The sequence below is a fragment of the Procambarus clarkii genome, chromosome 25, assembly GCF_040958095.1.
Source record: "Procambarus clarkii isolate CNS0578487 chromosome 25, FALCON_Pclarkii_2.0, whole genome shotgun sequence".
Taxonomy (NCBI): Eukaryota; Metazoa; Arthropoda; class Malacostraca; order Decapoda; family Cambaridae; genus Procambarus; species Procambarus clarkii.
Genome location: NC_091174.1, coordinates 17,011,009 through 17,025,597, shown reverse-complemented (window position 1 = coordinate 17,025,597; position 14,589 = coordinate 17,011,009). Strand labels below are relative to the sequence as shown.

At 47.1% G+C, this 14,589-nt stretch overlaps 1 protein-coding gene across 4 annotated transcripts in view; it reads left to right on the top strand.

Annotated features, from left to right (window-relative positions):
* Nucleotides 1-1,241: 1,241 nt before the first annotated feature.
* The window catches only part of LOC123756533 (uncharacterized), a 319,015-nt gene continuing 305,667 nt past the window's right edge, over nt 1,242-14,589 (top strand). For 2 of the 4 annotated variants that reach the window (XM_069331349.1, XM_069331346.1), the window contains exons 1-2: nt 1,242-1,324; nt 4,080-4,390. In XM_069331349.1, the coding sequence (XP_069187450.1) occupies nt 4,282-4,390 (109 nt within the window). In that variant the 5' untranslated portion in view covers nt 1,242-1,324; nt 4,080-4,281. Of the gene's footprint in view, nt 1,329-4,079; nt 4,391-14,589 lie in introns of all 4 variants that reach the window. The other 2 variants (XM_069331347.1, XM_069331348.1) reach the window with 2 other exon arrangements.

The following is a 14,589-nucleotide window of genomic DNA, read 5'->3' as shown; positions in this document are numbered from 1 at the left end:
GAGATATGGCAGGAAGTGCAAAATAAACCCAATAAAAAGTCTGGGTGGGGGGGGGGGGGGAGGGTTACATAAGCACTAAGATACAGTGCAAACATCAGAGGCCCACGACTCAAGAATCTCCTACCAACATATATAAGAAATGTAGCCGGACCAACAGTGGGCATTTTCAAGAGAGAGAGAGAGAGAGAGAGAGAGAGAGAAAGAGAGAAAGAGAGAAAGAGAGAGAGAAAGAGAGAAAGAGAGAAAGAGAGAAAGAGAGAAAGAGAGAAAGAGAGAAAGAGAGAAAGAAAGAAAGAAAGAAAGAAAGAAAGAAAGAAAGAAAGAAGAAAGAAAGAAAGAAAGAAAGAAAGAAAGAAAGAAAGAAAGAAAGAAAGAAAGAAAGAAAGAAAGAAAGAAAGAAAGAAAGAAAGAAAGAAAGAAAGAAAGAAAGAAAGAAAGAAAGAAAGAAAGAAAGAAAGAAAGAAAGAAAGAAAGAAAGAAAGAAAGAAAGAAAGAAAGAAAGAAAGAAAGAAAGAAAGAAAGAAAGAAAGAAAGAACACTAGAACTAGACAAGATTCAGCGTCAGTTACAGGTTCAACCTGACTGTGATGGCTATATGTGGGCCTTCGGGCTATAGGAACAGCCTCACAGACCAGGCTGCCTGAGAAGAACTCGTGAATTCGTCGACGTGGCACAGAGGAGGGGGTAGTGAGAGAGGGTTCTAGATTTAAGGGGGCAATGCTAGGAGCGGTACTAGGAATTAGGGGGTGCATGCTGCTGGGTATGAGGGGGAGGGGGCGGTGTTAGCTGTGAAGGGGGGTGACGTGTGGGGGGGGGGGGAGGCTATAATAAGTGCTAGGTGACCTGTGGCAGGTGTGAGGGAGGGTGCTAGGTATGAGGGACGGAGCTAGGTGTAAAGGGAAGGGGGGCGTGGCAGAGTACAGGTGTGTGTGCCAGGATTAGTGTTGAGGGAGGGTGCAGGGGAGGAGTGGGGCATGGTCGGGCCGCTCACACTACCCAGTTTGCTTGTGCCAAATTAGCATCGCGGTGTTACCAGCGCCCCGAGCACCCCTACAACCGCGTGTTTTGGTACTTAACATCAATACCAACTCGTGTACCCTTGCCGACACCTCCAAGACGAGCCGGGACACTTACGGTGAGTGCCGTGGCACTACGAGTGCTTCCTACGAGGCTGAAGTGTATGGGGCCGCGCGGCGAGGGTCATTGTGGTGTTGTTGTGGTACGTGTGGGTGCGCGCGCCGCCCTGGCACGGTTGAGGGGCAGTAGTGTGCGCTGGGCAGGCCGAGGGCACGGTCACGGAGCCTCTCTCTCTACACGCGCGTGTGTGGGTATAGCTCCTCACTCTTCACCCACGTGGCTCGGTTCTCTTCCCCAACATCCACGTGGCTCCGTGATCTTCCTCCACATCCACGTGGCTCCGTAATCTTCCTCCACATCCACGTGGCTCCGTAATCTTCCTCCACATCCACGTGGCTTCCTAGTACCGTGGTTTTGTGGAGTAGTGGAACTAGTATGTGACATAGGCTTTGTGTGGCCAGTCCGTGACATAGTGTGGCCAGTACGAGGCATAGTGTGGCCAGTACGAGGCATAGTGTGGCCAGTCCGTGACATTGTGTGGCCAGTCCGTGACATAGTGTGGCCAGTCCGTGACATAGTGTGGCCAGTACGTGACATAGTGTGGCCAGTATGTGACATAGTGTGGCCAGTCCGTGACATAGTGTGGCCAGTCCGTGACATAGTGTGGCCAGTACGTGACATAGTGTGGCCAGTACGTGACATAGTGTAGCCAGTATGTGACACTGGCCAGTACAAGGCATAGTGTGGCAGTACGTGACATAGTGTGGCCTGAACGTGGCATAGTGTGGCCAGTATGTGACATAGTGTGGCCAGTATGTGACATAGTGTGGCTAGTAGGTGGCATAGTGTGGCCACACTTACTGACCACGTACGGCCAGTACGTGACAGTGTGACCAGTACGTGACACAGTGTGGCCAGTACGTGACACAGTGTGGCCAGTACGTGACATAGTGTGGCCAGTACGTGACACAGTGTGGTCAGTATGTGACACTGGCCAGTACTAGGCATAGTGTGGCCAGTACGAGGCATAGTGTGGCCAGTACGAGGCATAGTGTGGCCAGTACAAGGCATAGTGTGGCCTGAACGTGGCATAATGTGGCCAGTACGTGACATAGTGTGGCCAGTACGTGACATAGTGTGGCCAGTACGTGACACAGTGTGGCCAGTACGTGACAGTGTGGCCAGTACGTGACATAGTGTGGCCAGTACGTGACATAGTGTGGCCAGTACGTGGCATAGTGTGGCCAGTACGTGACATAGTGTGGCCAGTACGTGACATAGTGTGGCCAGTACGTGGCATAGTGTGGCCAGTACGTGACATAGTGTGGCCAGTACGTGACATAGTGTGGCCAGTACGTGGCATAGTGTGGCCAGTCCGTGACATAGTGTGGCCAGTACGAGGCATAGTGTGGCCAGTACGTGGCATAGTGTGGCCAGTACGTGACATAGTGTGGCCAGTACGAGGCATAGTGTGGCCAGTACGTGACATAGTGTGGCCAGTACGTGACATCGTGTGGCCAGTACGTGACACAGTGTGGCCAGTTCGTGACATCGTGTGGCCAGTACGTGACATAGTGTGGCCAGTACGTGACATAGTGTGGCCAGTACGTGACACAGTGTGGCCAGTACGTGACACAGTGTGGCCAGTACGTGACACAGTGTGGCCAGTACGTGACATAAGTGTGGCCAGTACGAGGCATAGTGTGGCCTGCATGTAATATTTCAGATCTGTAGCCTACATGTTACACCCGGGGTGGGCATCAGTCACGTGACCCGGGGTGGGCATCAGTCTCGTGACCCGGGGTGGGCATCAGTCACGTGACCCCGGGGTGGGCATCAGTCACGTGACCCCGGGGTGGGCATCAGTCACGTGACCCCGGGGTGGGCATCAGTCACGTGACCCCGGGGTGGGCATCAGTCACGTGACCCCGGGGTGGGCATCAGTCACGTGACCCCGGGGTGGGCATCAGTCACGTGACCCCGGGGTGGGCATCAGTCACGTGACCCCGGGGTGGGCATCAGTCACGTGACCCCGGGGTGGGCATCAGTCACGTGACCCCGGGGTGGGCATCAGTCACGTGACCCCGGGGTGGGCATCAGTCACGTGACCCCGGGGTGGGCATCAGTCACGTGACCCCGGGGTGGGCATCAGTCACGTGACCCCGGGGTGGGCATCAGTCACGTGACCCCGGGGTGGGCATCAGTCACGTGACCCCGGGGTGGGCATCAGTCACGTGACCCCGGGGTGGGCATCAGTCACGTGACCCCGGGGTGGGCATCAGTCACGTGACCCCGGGGTGGGCATCAGTCACGTGACCCCGGGGTGGGCATCAGTCACGTGACCCCGGGGTGGGCATCAGTCACGTGACCCGGGGTGGGCATCAACCGCGTGACCCGGAGTGGGCATCAACCGCGTGACCCTGGGTGGGCATCAACCACATGACCCGGGGTGGGCATCAGTCACGTGACCCCGGGGTGGGCATCAACCGCATGACCCGGAGTGGGCATCAACCACATGACCCGGGGTGGGCATCAACCACATGACCCGGGGTGGGCATCAACCACATGCCCCCGGGGTAGGCATCAACCACATGCCCCCGGGGTAGGCATCAACCACATAACCCTGGGCTGGGCATCAACCACATAACCACATAACCCCAGGGTGGGCATCAACCACATGACCCGGGGTGGGCATCAACCACATAACCCCTGGGTGGGCATCAACCACATAACCCCTGGGTGGGCATCAACCACATAACCCCTGGGTGAGGCATCAACCACATAACCCCTGGGGTGGGCATCAACCACATAACCCCTGGGTGAGGCATCAACCACATAACCCCTGGGGTGGGCATCAACCACATAACCCCTGGGGTGGGCATCAACCACATAACCCCTGGGGTGGGCCTTGGTAATGAGAAAACAATATTCCCCATCCTTCGTCCCTCGATCTCTCACTGTATGAGAATCTTTACCAATGTATCTCATGCTCCTGTGCTCAGATCGGTCACTGGGAACCCGTTAATAAATCCCGTTTAACGACAGTCAGAAAATACAACATAAAGGGAGATACAGTGTAGAAAATGATGAGGTCCAGAACGGAGTCGACGTGACGGGACACTGAGAGTGCTTGTGTACGTGTCTTAGAGTGCCGTCTGGTCGTGCTGAGTGCCGTGTGGCACTCTCCCTTCGCTGCGTGTGGCCATGTGGGCGTGTGGCCGGGCGTGGGCGTGTGGCCGGGCGTGGGCGTGGGTGGTGCTCTTGGCCACCCTTCCCACGCCCACGCTTCTCTTCTACCACGAAGATCAGCTAGGTAAGTTACGCCTCTCTTCTCCACTGTCCATCACTATCCATGTATCCTCACGTTCATCACTATCCATGTATCCTCACGTTCATCACTGTCCATGTATTCTCACGTTCATCACTATCCTTGTATCCTCACGTTCATCACTATCCATGTATCCTCAAGTTCATCGCTATCCATGTATCCTCACGTTCATCACTATCCATGTATTCTCACGTTCATCACTATCCATGTATTCTCACGTTCATCACTCTCCATGTATCCTCACGTGGGGTAGGGGGGGGGGGGGTGTGGAGATGTATGGATTAGGTGTGTGTGTGTGTGAGTGTGTGTGTGTGTGTGTGTGTGTGTGAGAGTGTGTGTGGTACAGCTTGATAAAAAGTGGGTTTCTAGTATCTCTTACTGTATTTTTATTTGAAATTTTCTTGGTAGGATGGGTTGGTGCACTCGGGTTAATGAGTGCTTCCTGTTTTGTTCATGGGGTTGCTTCTTGCACCATCTTGCGCTATCTTTCCCTCGGTCTAATTGGCCAGAGAAGATAACTCAAATGATAACATTTTTTTCTTTTTTCTTTTCCGGAAAAACCGGAAAATTTGCTTATTACATGTACTACAACCCGTCCTCTTAAAAATAGCGTCACTTTTGGCTCGTATGCGCTATGGCCAAAAGTGGACGTAATTTGAAATGAAATCGACTCACCAAAGTGATGTACTATCCCGTTTTCTGTTTGAGTCGTCTGGCCTACTCGGCAAGGTTAGAAGAGGATACTTTCCTTTAACGTTTTTCATAACGTTTTGAAACTTTATGAGAATTTCCTGCCCACCTAACCTATCAGAGGACCTTAAACTTACCGTTGTTGTAAAAAAAAAAAATCCCAAATTTATTTTCCTTTTTTTCATTTTCAAATTACGTCCACTTTCGGCCATACGGGCAAACGGCCAAAAGCGACGTTATTTTTAAGAGGAAAGGTTGGTCCAGTAACTTGTTGGTGTCCAGTAATAGTGGAGTGCGCGCGCGCGCACCGTGCTGCATGGTTACACTTGAAAACCTTGCAATATTGCATGTAACCTGCGTATCATAGATACAAAATACCGGGTCTCAATATGTAAAAAAAAAATCGAATTTTTAAACTTTAATTTTGTTTAGTTAAATGTGTTGCATTGATATATATATATATATATATATATATATATATATATATATATATATATATATATATATATATATATATATATATATATATATGCGAACAAGCCTGAATGGTCCCCAGGACATATGCAACTGAAAACTCACACCCCAGAAGTGACTCGAACCCATACTCCCAGAAGCAACGCAACTGGTATGTACAAGACGCCTTAATCCACTTGACCATCACGACCGGACAAAATGAGGTGATAGCCGAGGCTATATGAACCACCCCACCGCCGGCACTCGGATAGTTATCTTGGGCATAGCATTTTACCAAATCACCTCATTCTTTGGGGCACACGTGAGGAACACAAATGCGAACAAGCCTGAATGGTCCCCAGGACATATGCAACTGAAAACTCACACCCCAGAAGTGACTCGAACCCATCCTCCCAGAAGCAACGCAACTGGTATGTACAAGACGCCTTAATCCACTTGACCATCACGACCGGACAAAATGAGGTGATAGCCGAGGCTATATGAACCACCCCACCGCCGGCACTCGGATAGTTATCTTGGGCATAGCATTTTACCAAATCACCTCATTCTTTGGGGCACACGTGAGGAACATAAATGCGAACAAGCCTGAATGGTCCCCAGGACATATGCAACTGAAAACTCACACCCCAGAAGTGACTCGAACCCATACTCCCAGAAGCAACGCAACTGGTATGTACAAGACGCCTTAATCCACTTGACCATCACGACCGGACAAAATGAGGTGATAGCCGAGGCTATATGAACCACCCCACCGCCGGCACTCGGATAGTTATCTTGGGCATAGCATTTTACCAAATCACCTCATTCTTTGGGGCACACGTGAGGAACACAAATGCGAACAAGCCTGAATGGTCCCCAGGACATATGCAACTGAAAACTCACACCCCAGAAGTGACTCGAACCCATACTCCCAGAAGCAACGCAACTGGTATGTACAAGACGCCTTAATCCACTTGACCATCACGACCGGACAAAATGAGGTGATAGCCGAGGCTATATGAACCACCCCACCGCCGGCACTCGGATAGTTATCTTGGGCATAGCATTTTACCAAATCACCTCATTCTTTGGTAAAATGCTATGCCCAAGATAACTATCCGAGTGCCGGCGGTGGGGTGGTTCATATAGCCTCGGCTATCACCTCATTTTGTCCGGTCGTGATGGTCAAGTGGATTAAGGCGTCTTGTACATACCAGTTGCGTTGCTTCTGGGAGTATGGGTTCGAGTCACTTCTGGGGTGTGAGTTTTCAGTTGCATATGTCCTGGGGACCATTCAGGCTTGTTCGCATTTGTGTTCCTCACGTGTGCCCCAAAGAATGAGGTGATTTGGTAAAATGCTATGCCCAAGATAACTATCCGAGTGCCGGCGGTGGGGTGGTTCATATAGCCTCGGCTATCACCTCATTTTGTCCGGTCGTGATGGTCAAGTGGATTAAGGCGTCTTGTACATACCAGTTGCGTTGCTTCTGGGAGTATGGGTTCGAGTCACTTCTGGGGTGTGAGTTTTCAGTTGCATATGTCCTGGGGACCATTCAGGCTTGTTCGCATTTGTGTTCCTCACGTGTGCCCCAAAGAATGAGGTGATTTGGTAAAATGCTATGCCCAAGATAACTATCCGAGTGCCGGCGGTGGGGTGGTTCATATAGCCTCGGCTATCACCTCATTTTGTCCGGTCGTGATGGTCAAGTGGATTAAGGCGTCTTGTACATACCAGTTGCGTTGCTTCTGGGAGTATGGGTTCGAGTCACTTCTGGGGTGTGAGTTTTCAGTTGCATATGTCCTGGGGACCATTCAGGCTTGTTCGCATTTGTGTTCCTCACGTGTGCCCCAAAGAATGAGGTGATTTGGTAAAATGCTATGCCCAAGATAACTATCCGAGTGCCGGCGGTGGGGTGGTTCATATAGCCTCGGCTATCACCTCATTTTGTCCGGTCGTGATGGTCAAGTGGATTAAGGCGTCTTGTACATACCAGTTGCGTTGCTTCTGGGAGTATGGGTTCGAGTCACTTCTGGGGTGTGAGTTTTCAGTTATATATATATATATATATATATATATATATATATATATTATTAAATATGACCGAAAAAGTAAGATTAATAATTCTAATACGAATTTTCTCAATCTTTCGTACATTTCTTTTCACTGTTGGAGGTAAATCAAAAATCAATTCTCCAAAATTCATTTTTATTTCTAGTCTGACGCGACACGAGCGCGTTTCGTAAAACTTATTACATTTTCAAAGACTTTAGTTTACAAATACACAACTGAATAGAACTTACGCATCTCCGATTTTATATCTACATTTTAGTGAGGTGGATGGGGTGAGGTGGCATTAATAGGGTATTAATTTCATCAACACAAGACAGAACACGAAACAATGGGTATTGAATAGAAGTGTTTGTAGAAAGCCTATTGGTCCATATTTCTACAAACACTTCTATTCAATACCCATTGTTTCGTGTTCTGTCTTGTGTTGATGAAATTAATACCCTATTAATGCCACCTCTTGTTCTGTCTTGTGTTGATGAAATTAATACCTTATTAATGCCACCTCACCCCATCCACCTCACTAAAATGTAGATATAAAATCGGAGATGCGTAAGTTCTATTCAGTTGTGTATTTGTAAACTAAAGTCTTTGAAAATGTAATAAGTTTTACGAAACGCGCTCTTGTCGCGTCAGACTAGAAATAAAAATGAATTTTGGAGAATTGATTTTTTATTTACCTCCAACAGTGAAAAGAAATGTACGAAAGATTGAGAAAATTCGTGTTAGAATTATTAATCTTACTTTTTCGGTCATATTTAATAATATATGTCTACAGGAAAGACTGCTACCAAAATATACTAATATATATATATATATATATATATATATATATATATATATATATATATATATATATATATATATATATATATAATAATATAATATTTGGTTGGGTTATCACTTTGCTAGATTTTGTATATAGAACTAAGTTAGATTAAATGTTTAAAACACGTGCTTCAGAGACTCGGAGGAGCAATCCGACCTCGAACTATGTACAAGCAATGTGCTGCCAACTTGCTCCCCTCCCCCCCCCCCCCCCCCCCACCAAAGACGCGTCCATAAATCGCCACATTCTTCGAATTCCTAATCTATATTTGAGAAAATATAGATTGTTACGGCTTCGCTTAGCCGGTATCTAGGTTCTTTTACTTATCAGACTGTATATGGGGCCTTATCCCGCCAAACACACACCGAAACTACGACATTGGTCACAACGTTCGAACAAGTTTTAACACCTAACCAGTTATAACAACCAATATAGCAAGTTTTAACAACGTTCTAATACGTCATAAACACGTTAAGCCAAGATGTAACAACTTTATTACAAGTTGTAACAAGCGGAAAATAGAGACAGTTACAGTTTGTGTTTCCAGGGTTGTGCCTCTTATCCTTACTTGACGAGGGGCGCCTGACCGCTGGGTGCACAGCGCTTCGGATTCGTAGTCCTGAGGTTCCGGGTTCGATCCCAGGTGGAGGCGGAGACAAATGGGCAAGATGTTTTTCACTCTGATGCCCCTGTTACCTAGCAGTAAATAGGTACCTGGGAGTTAGACAGCTGCTATGGGCTGCTTCCTGGGGGTGTGTAACAAAAAGGAGGCCTGGTCGAGGGCAGCTTGGACGCTAAGCCCCGAAATCATCTCAAGATAAGATCCCACCGCGAGTCTAGGGTAAGTTATTAAGAACTGGCAGTAATAATCTATAGGAAAAGTGTGTAAACAACACTAAACAGAACCATCACCAAGTGTACTTCTTAACTATGTGTACACACACACACACACACACACACACACACACACACACACACACACACACACACACGCACAGACACACACACACACATGTACATGACATAACACTGCAGGTGTCACTTTCGTACAGGACACTATCAAACTTCTGTAATTTTCTTACCCGGCGAGTCCACTTCTATCTTCTGTCGTGCACGACTCGAGGTTCCCTCCCTTAGTCTGTCTGCTATGGTCCTCACGCCGGCGAGTTCAAACAACTAGAGTCCCTAGAGCCGCCAGTTTCCTCTTTCATCGCCTTAGTGTGGAGATACAGCGAGGAAATGCTCACTGCATCAATGGTTCCTGCCAGGAGCTGGAGGAACTCGACAATCTTTGACTACTAGCTTTGTACCTTACATGTTACCATTGTTATAACCCCTTTTTGTGTAATGAAATTTTAAATAAAAGAAACATCAAAAAGGCATAGGGGTGGTAGAAGACAGTATGTGAGTGTTCACAGGTCAAGTCTATACATTTATAAGTGTGGGTACACCTCTACGATTCACCTAACTCCCTTAATCGTTAGGAGCGGTGAATGGTAGGGAGAGGAGATTGTTGCCCGACTCCGGCTTCTAGCTGTCCGCCAGGTCGTACATCTTCCCTCTGGGTCAATGGAGGACCATCGAACTCGAAGTCGAATTCATCTGTATGTTGATTACTGGTGTCAGCTCCCGAATGAACACTTCGTATACCTCCAGTATACGAAGCCTCTTACGATCGTCGGTGCGTGTTATTACTGTCGTATCTTTCACTATGTCTTGAAGCTTCAGGATGGTGTTGTGGTGTTGAGAATGATGATGCTTAATACCTCCGTCTTGCATATGAAGTGTAAGATGACTACTCAATGTATTCGTGATATGTCCAATGTAGCATATATTTCGGAGCGCACATCTCCAGAGCTGCATTTATATTGATACACTACATTGTTACACCTCAGTGTGTATAATATATATATATATATATATATATATATATATATATATATATATATATATATATATATATATATATAGATATATATATATCTGATTTTATAATTGGAGCCGGGAGCCGATCCACTTTTTATGGGGCTGTCCATGACCGGCCTATGTTGGTCGCTGTCCCCTATTTAGATACCCTGCAAAGTTGGGTGAGGGTAGCCACCAAGATGAGGCCTCCAACATTGTTCAGTCGTCTCTCTTAGAAATATGAATAGATATACAGGTACTAGAAGGGGTACCAGGGGTCTGTCTCCTCCGACACCCCCTTCTTTCTTGACTCAACTCTCCTCCCCATTTCATCCTGTTCTCCCTCCCTCCACCCTCTTCCTTCCCGCTCCTCTTCGCCCATCTTCCTCCACTCACCACCTCCCCCTCTCCTCCCTCAAACCCCCCCCCCCCCCCACCTCTTTACCCCCCATTGTGGTTATATTGATAATTGGGATATTTTGAACAGCTGAAAAAGTTTTGAAAATATCTAGAATGTTCCATTTCAGACTTAATAAACGTCACTGGGATTCGGAACAGAAGCCGATCCTTCCCAAAGAGGGTCGACCCAGACCACACTACGACACTCCCCATTCAGTCGCAAGTCACCATGCAAAGTTTCGTGATGCCAGCCCCTAAGCGTCTAGTCTTGAACAAGCCCCCAAACATTATCTTTTATATAGATAAACAACATTATATTCTCAAAATCAAGACATGAAAATATATATGAGCAAACAAACCCCTGAAGGACAGGGTGGAGAATGTGGTGAGCATCTTCAGGGAGTCTTGGCTCTTCAGATACACGTGTGTATGATTGTATTAAACCTTTTGGGCTAATATTTGTGTATTGTCAGCTCCTGTGAGATTATATACGTGTGAGCGTCGCTTGGTATATGAGATTAATAAGCAGTCGAGCCTGGCCTCAGGCTGGGCTCGGGGAGTAGAAGAACTCCAAGAACCCTCTCCAGGTATGCTCCAGGTATGCTCCGGGTATGCTCAAGGTATACGATGAATTTGGCATAAGTGGAAGGAACTCAGCCCCACCTATGGCTCGAAGAGTTCAAACTCTACGTATTTGGGCCGAAACCTGTCGCAGCTACTGGCTTCCTACACAAGATTTAGGCTGTATTAAATGTTGAGCCATTTTCCTAGCAACTCGAAGGAATAGTGGCCTGGTGACCTTTTAAAATACACCGAGTATGAGCTGCTTGCCACCACAATCTCTTCGATCTTGAAACTGAAGGGTGGCAGTCATGTATTTATGGTAATACACACGCTGGCGTCATCAAACTACACCATGTTAGCCAGAGCAGGAACAATCGTGTCTCTGTAGTGAAGGTCGTGTGCCCCTCGAGCCTGGCGCCCAAGCACCACCTCGGGCCGGGGGAGGACGCCTCACATGGCTCGCTACAGATATCGTTCCTAGAATAAGATAACGAACGATCCCAGAGTTAATTACCAGGCATGGACAAAGATATCTTAAACAGTATTGCTTTGATTGCTTGGCTCCGTTTTATTTATAAGCCATTTATGATCCTGATGGGAATATTTATCTAGGAAAATATATTCTCTATAGTAATGTTAATTTACTAATTTCAATAAATATAACTGGAAAACCAGTGATCAATTAGCGGTTTTTAGCCGTTGATGTATATAGGCATGTTTTCTGCCACTCCGTCAAAAATGCAACTGTTTTTGCCTAACCACACCATTCCTTTCCCCCGTCCCATCCCAAAATCCTTATCCTGATTCCTTCCCAGTGTTATGTAATCGTAATGGCTTGGCGGTTTCTCCTGACAATTACCTACCTTTTGCCTAACCAGAAGCGTTCAAACCCAAGCAACCCACCTCACCCGTCGAGGCTGATTCACTGGAAACATCAGTATTACGGTGCTTTAATTTTCTCAATCGCGTCGCATTTTTAACGCATTGGTCTTCTCCGTAAAGAAAACGCGACGTGTTACATAGGGAAGTGGGATGAAAATTACAGATAAGCTGTATTAAGCAATTGCGCCTAGTCAATCCTCCCCGGCCAGGATTCGAACCCACGCCAAATCGCTCGCGAAGCACCGGGTGACTGTTTTACCAAACCAAGATTTGTGTACAGTCAGTATGGACTAGTGGTTAGGGTACCAAGTACGCCAAGGTGCATATTGCTCCTGGCTGTCTGGGTTCGAATCCTTCTGGGGTGTGGATTTTTCAGTTGCACATTATATATATATATATATATATATATATATATATATATATATATATATATATATATATATATAATATGCAACGCGTTTCATGCCTGCTATCGCCTATCAAGTGATAGTAGGCGGCTTGATATCTGCGAGGCACTACACATCAAGAAGTCAACACCAGCAATCAACAGCCAATTAATGCACAACTATATTGTACCCACTTCAAGACTCCGCCCCAATATAGAACCATCAAGAAATATGGGCCAATAGGCCCTTTGCAGTTACTTCCATTCTTCCCTTCAACTTACCCAATATTATACCCATTGTCTTGTGTTTTCACCTCATCCAAAACTGTTGTAACATATCACCTCACCCAAATGCAGGTATATAAAATGAAAGTCGTTTAAATTATAGCATAGTAGGACTCTGTTTAGTGTTTGCAGGTTATAGTTGTGTGTAAACTAAAGTCTTTGAAAATGTAATAAGTTATTACAAAACGCGTTCAAGTGTCGCGTCAGACTAGAAATAAAAATGAATTTTGGAGAATTGATTTTTGAATTACCTCCAACAGTGAAAAGAAATGTACGAAAGATTGAGAAAATTCGTGTTAGAATTATTAATCTTACTTTTTCGGTCATATTTAATAATATATGTCTACAGGAAAAACTGCTACCAAAGATACTAATATATTTATATGTATATAATATCACTAAGAACTCTTTGACCCGGCCAGGATTCGAAACTATGCCGTCCAGGATCACCCCTAAACGTACACAGTACCGTGACCACCACACGAATGATCGTCTAACAATGGTGGTCACGGTACTGTGTACGTTTAGGGGTGATCCTGTACGGCATGGGTTCGAATCCTGGCCGGGTCAAAGAGTTCTTAGTGATATCTCCCAGGACTATGTAAACATCGTAGAGTACTCCCAGGACTATGTAAACATCGTAGAGTACTCCCAGGACTATGTAAACATCGTAGACTACTCCCAGGACTATGTAAACATCGTAGAGTACTCCCTGAACTATGTAAACATCGTAGAGTACTCCCTGAACTATGTAAACATCGTTGAGTACTCCCAGGACTATGTAACCATCGTAGAGTACTCCCAGGACTATGTAAACATCGTAGACTACTCCCAGGACTATGTAAACATCGTAGAGTACTCCCTGAACTATGTAAACATCGTTGAGTACTCCCAGGACTATGTAACCATCGTAGAGTACTCCCAGGACTATGTAAACATCGTAGACTACTCCCAGGACTATGTAAACATCGTAGACTACTCCCAGGACTATGTAAACATCGTAGAGTACTCCCTGAACTATGTAAACATCGTAGAGTACTCCCTGACCTATGTAAACATCGTTGAGTACTCCCAGGACTATGTAACCATCGTAGAGTACTCCCAGGACTATGTAAACATCGTAGACTACTCCCAGGACTATGTAAACATCGTAGAGTACTCCCTGAACTATGTAAACATCGTTGAGTACTCCCTGAACTATGTAAACATCGTAGAGTATTCCCTGAACTATGTAAACATCGTAGAGTATTCCCTGAACTATGTAAACATTGTAGAGTATTCCTTGATCTATGTAAACATCGTAGAGTACTCCCTGAGTACTCCGCCTGGTGTCAGCAAGGCGGACAGCCCGCCTGGTGTCAGCAAGGCGGACAGCCCGCCTGGTGTCAGCAAGGCGGACAGCCCGCCTGGTGTCAGCAAGGCGGACAGGCCGCCTGGTGTCAGCAAGGCGGACAGGCCGCCTGGTGTCAGCAAGGCGGACAGGCCGCCTGGTGTCAGCAAGGCGGACAGGCCGCCTGATGTCAGCAAGGCGGACAGGCCGCCTGATGTCAGCAAGGCGGACAGGCCGCCTGGTGTCAGCAAGGCGGACAGGCCGCCTGGTGTCAGCAAGGCGGACAGGCCGCCTGGTGTCAGCAAGGCGGACAGGCCGCCTGGTGTCAGTAAGGCTGACAGGCCGCCTGGTGTCAGCAAGGGGGACAGGCCGCCTGCTGTCAGCCAGGCGGACA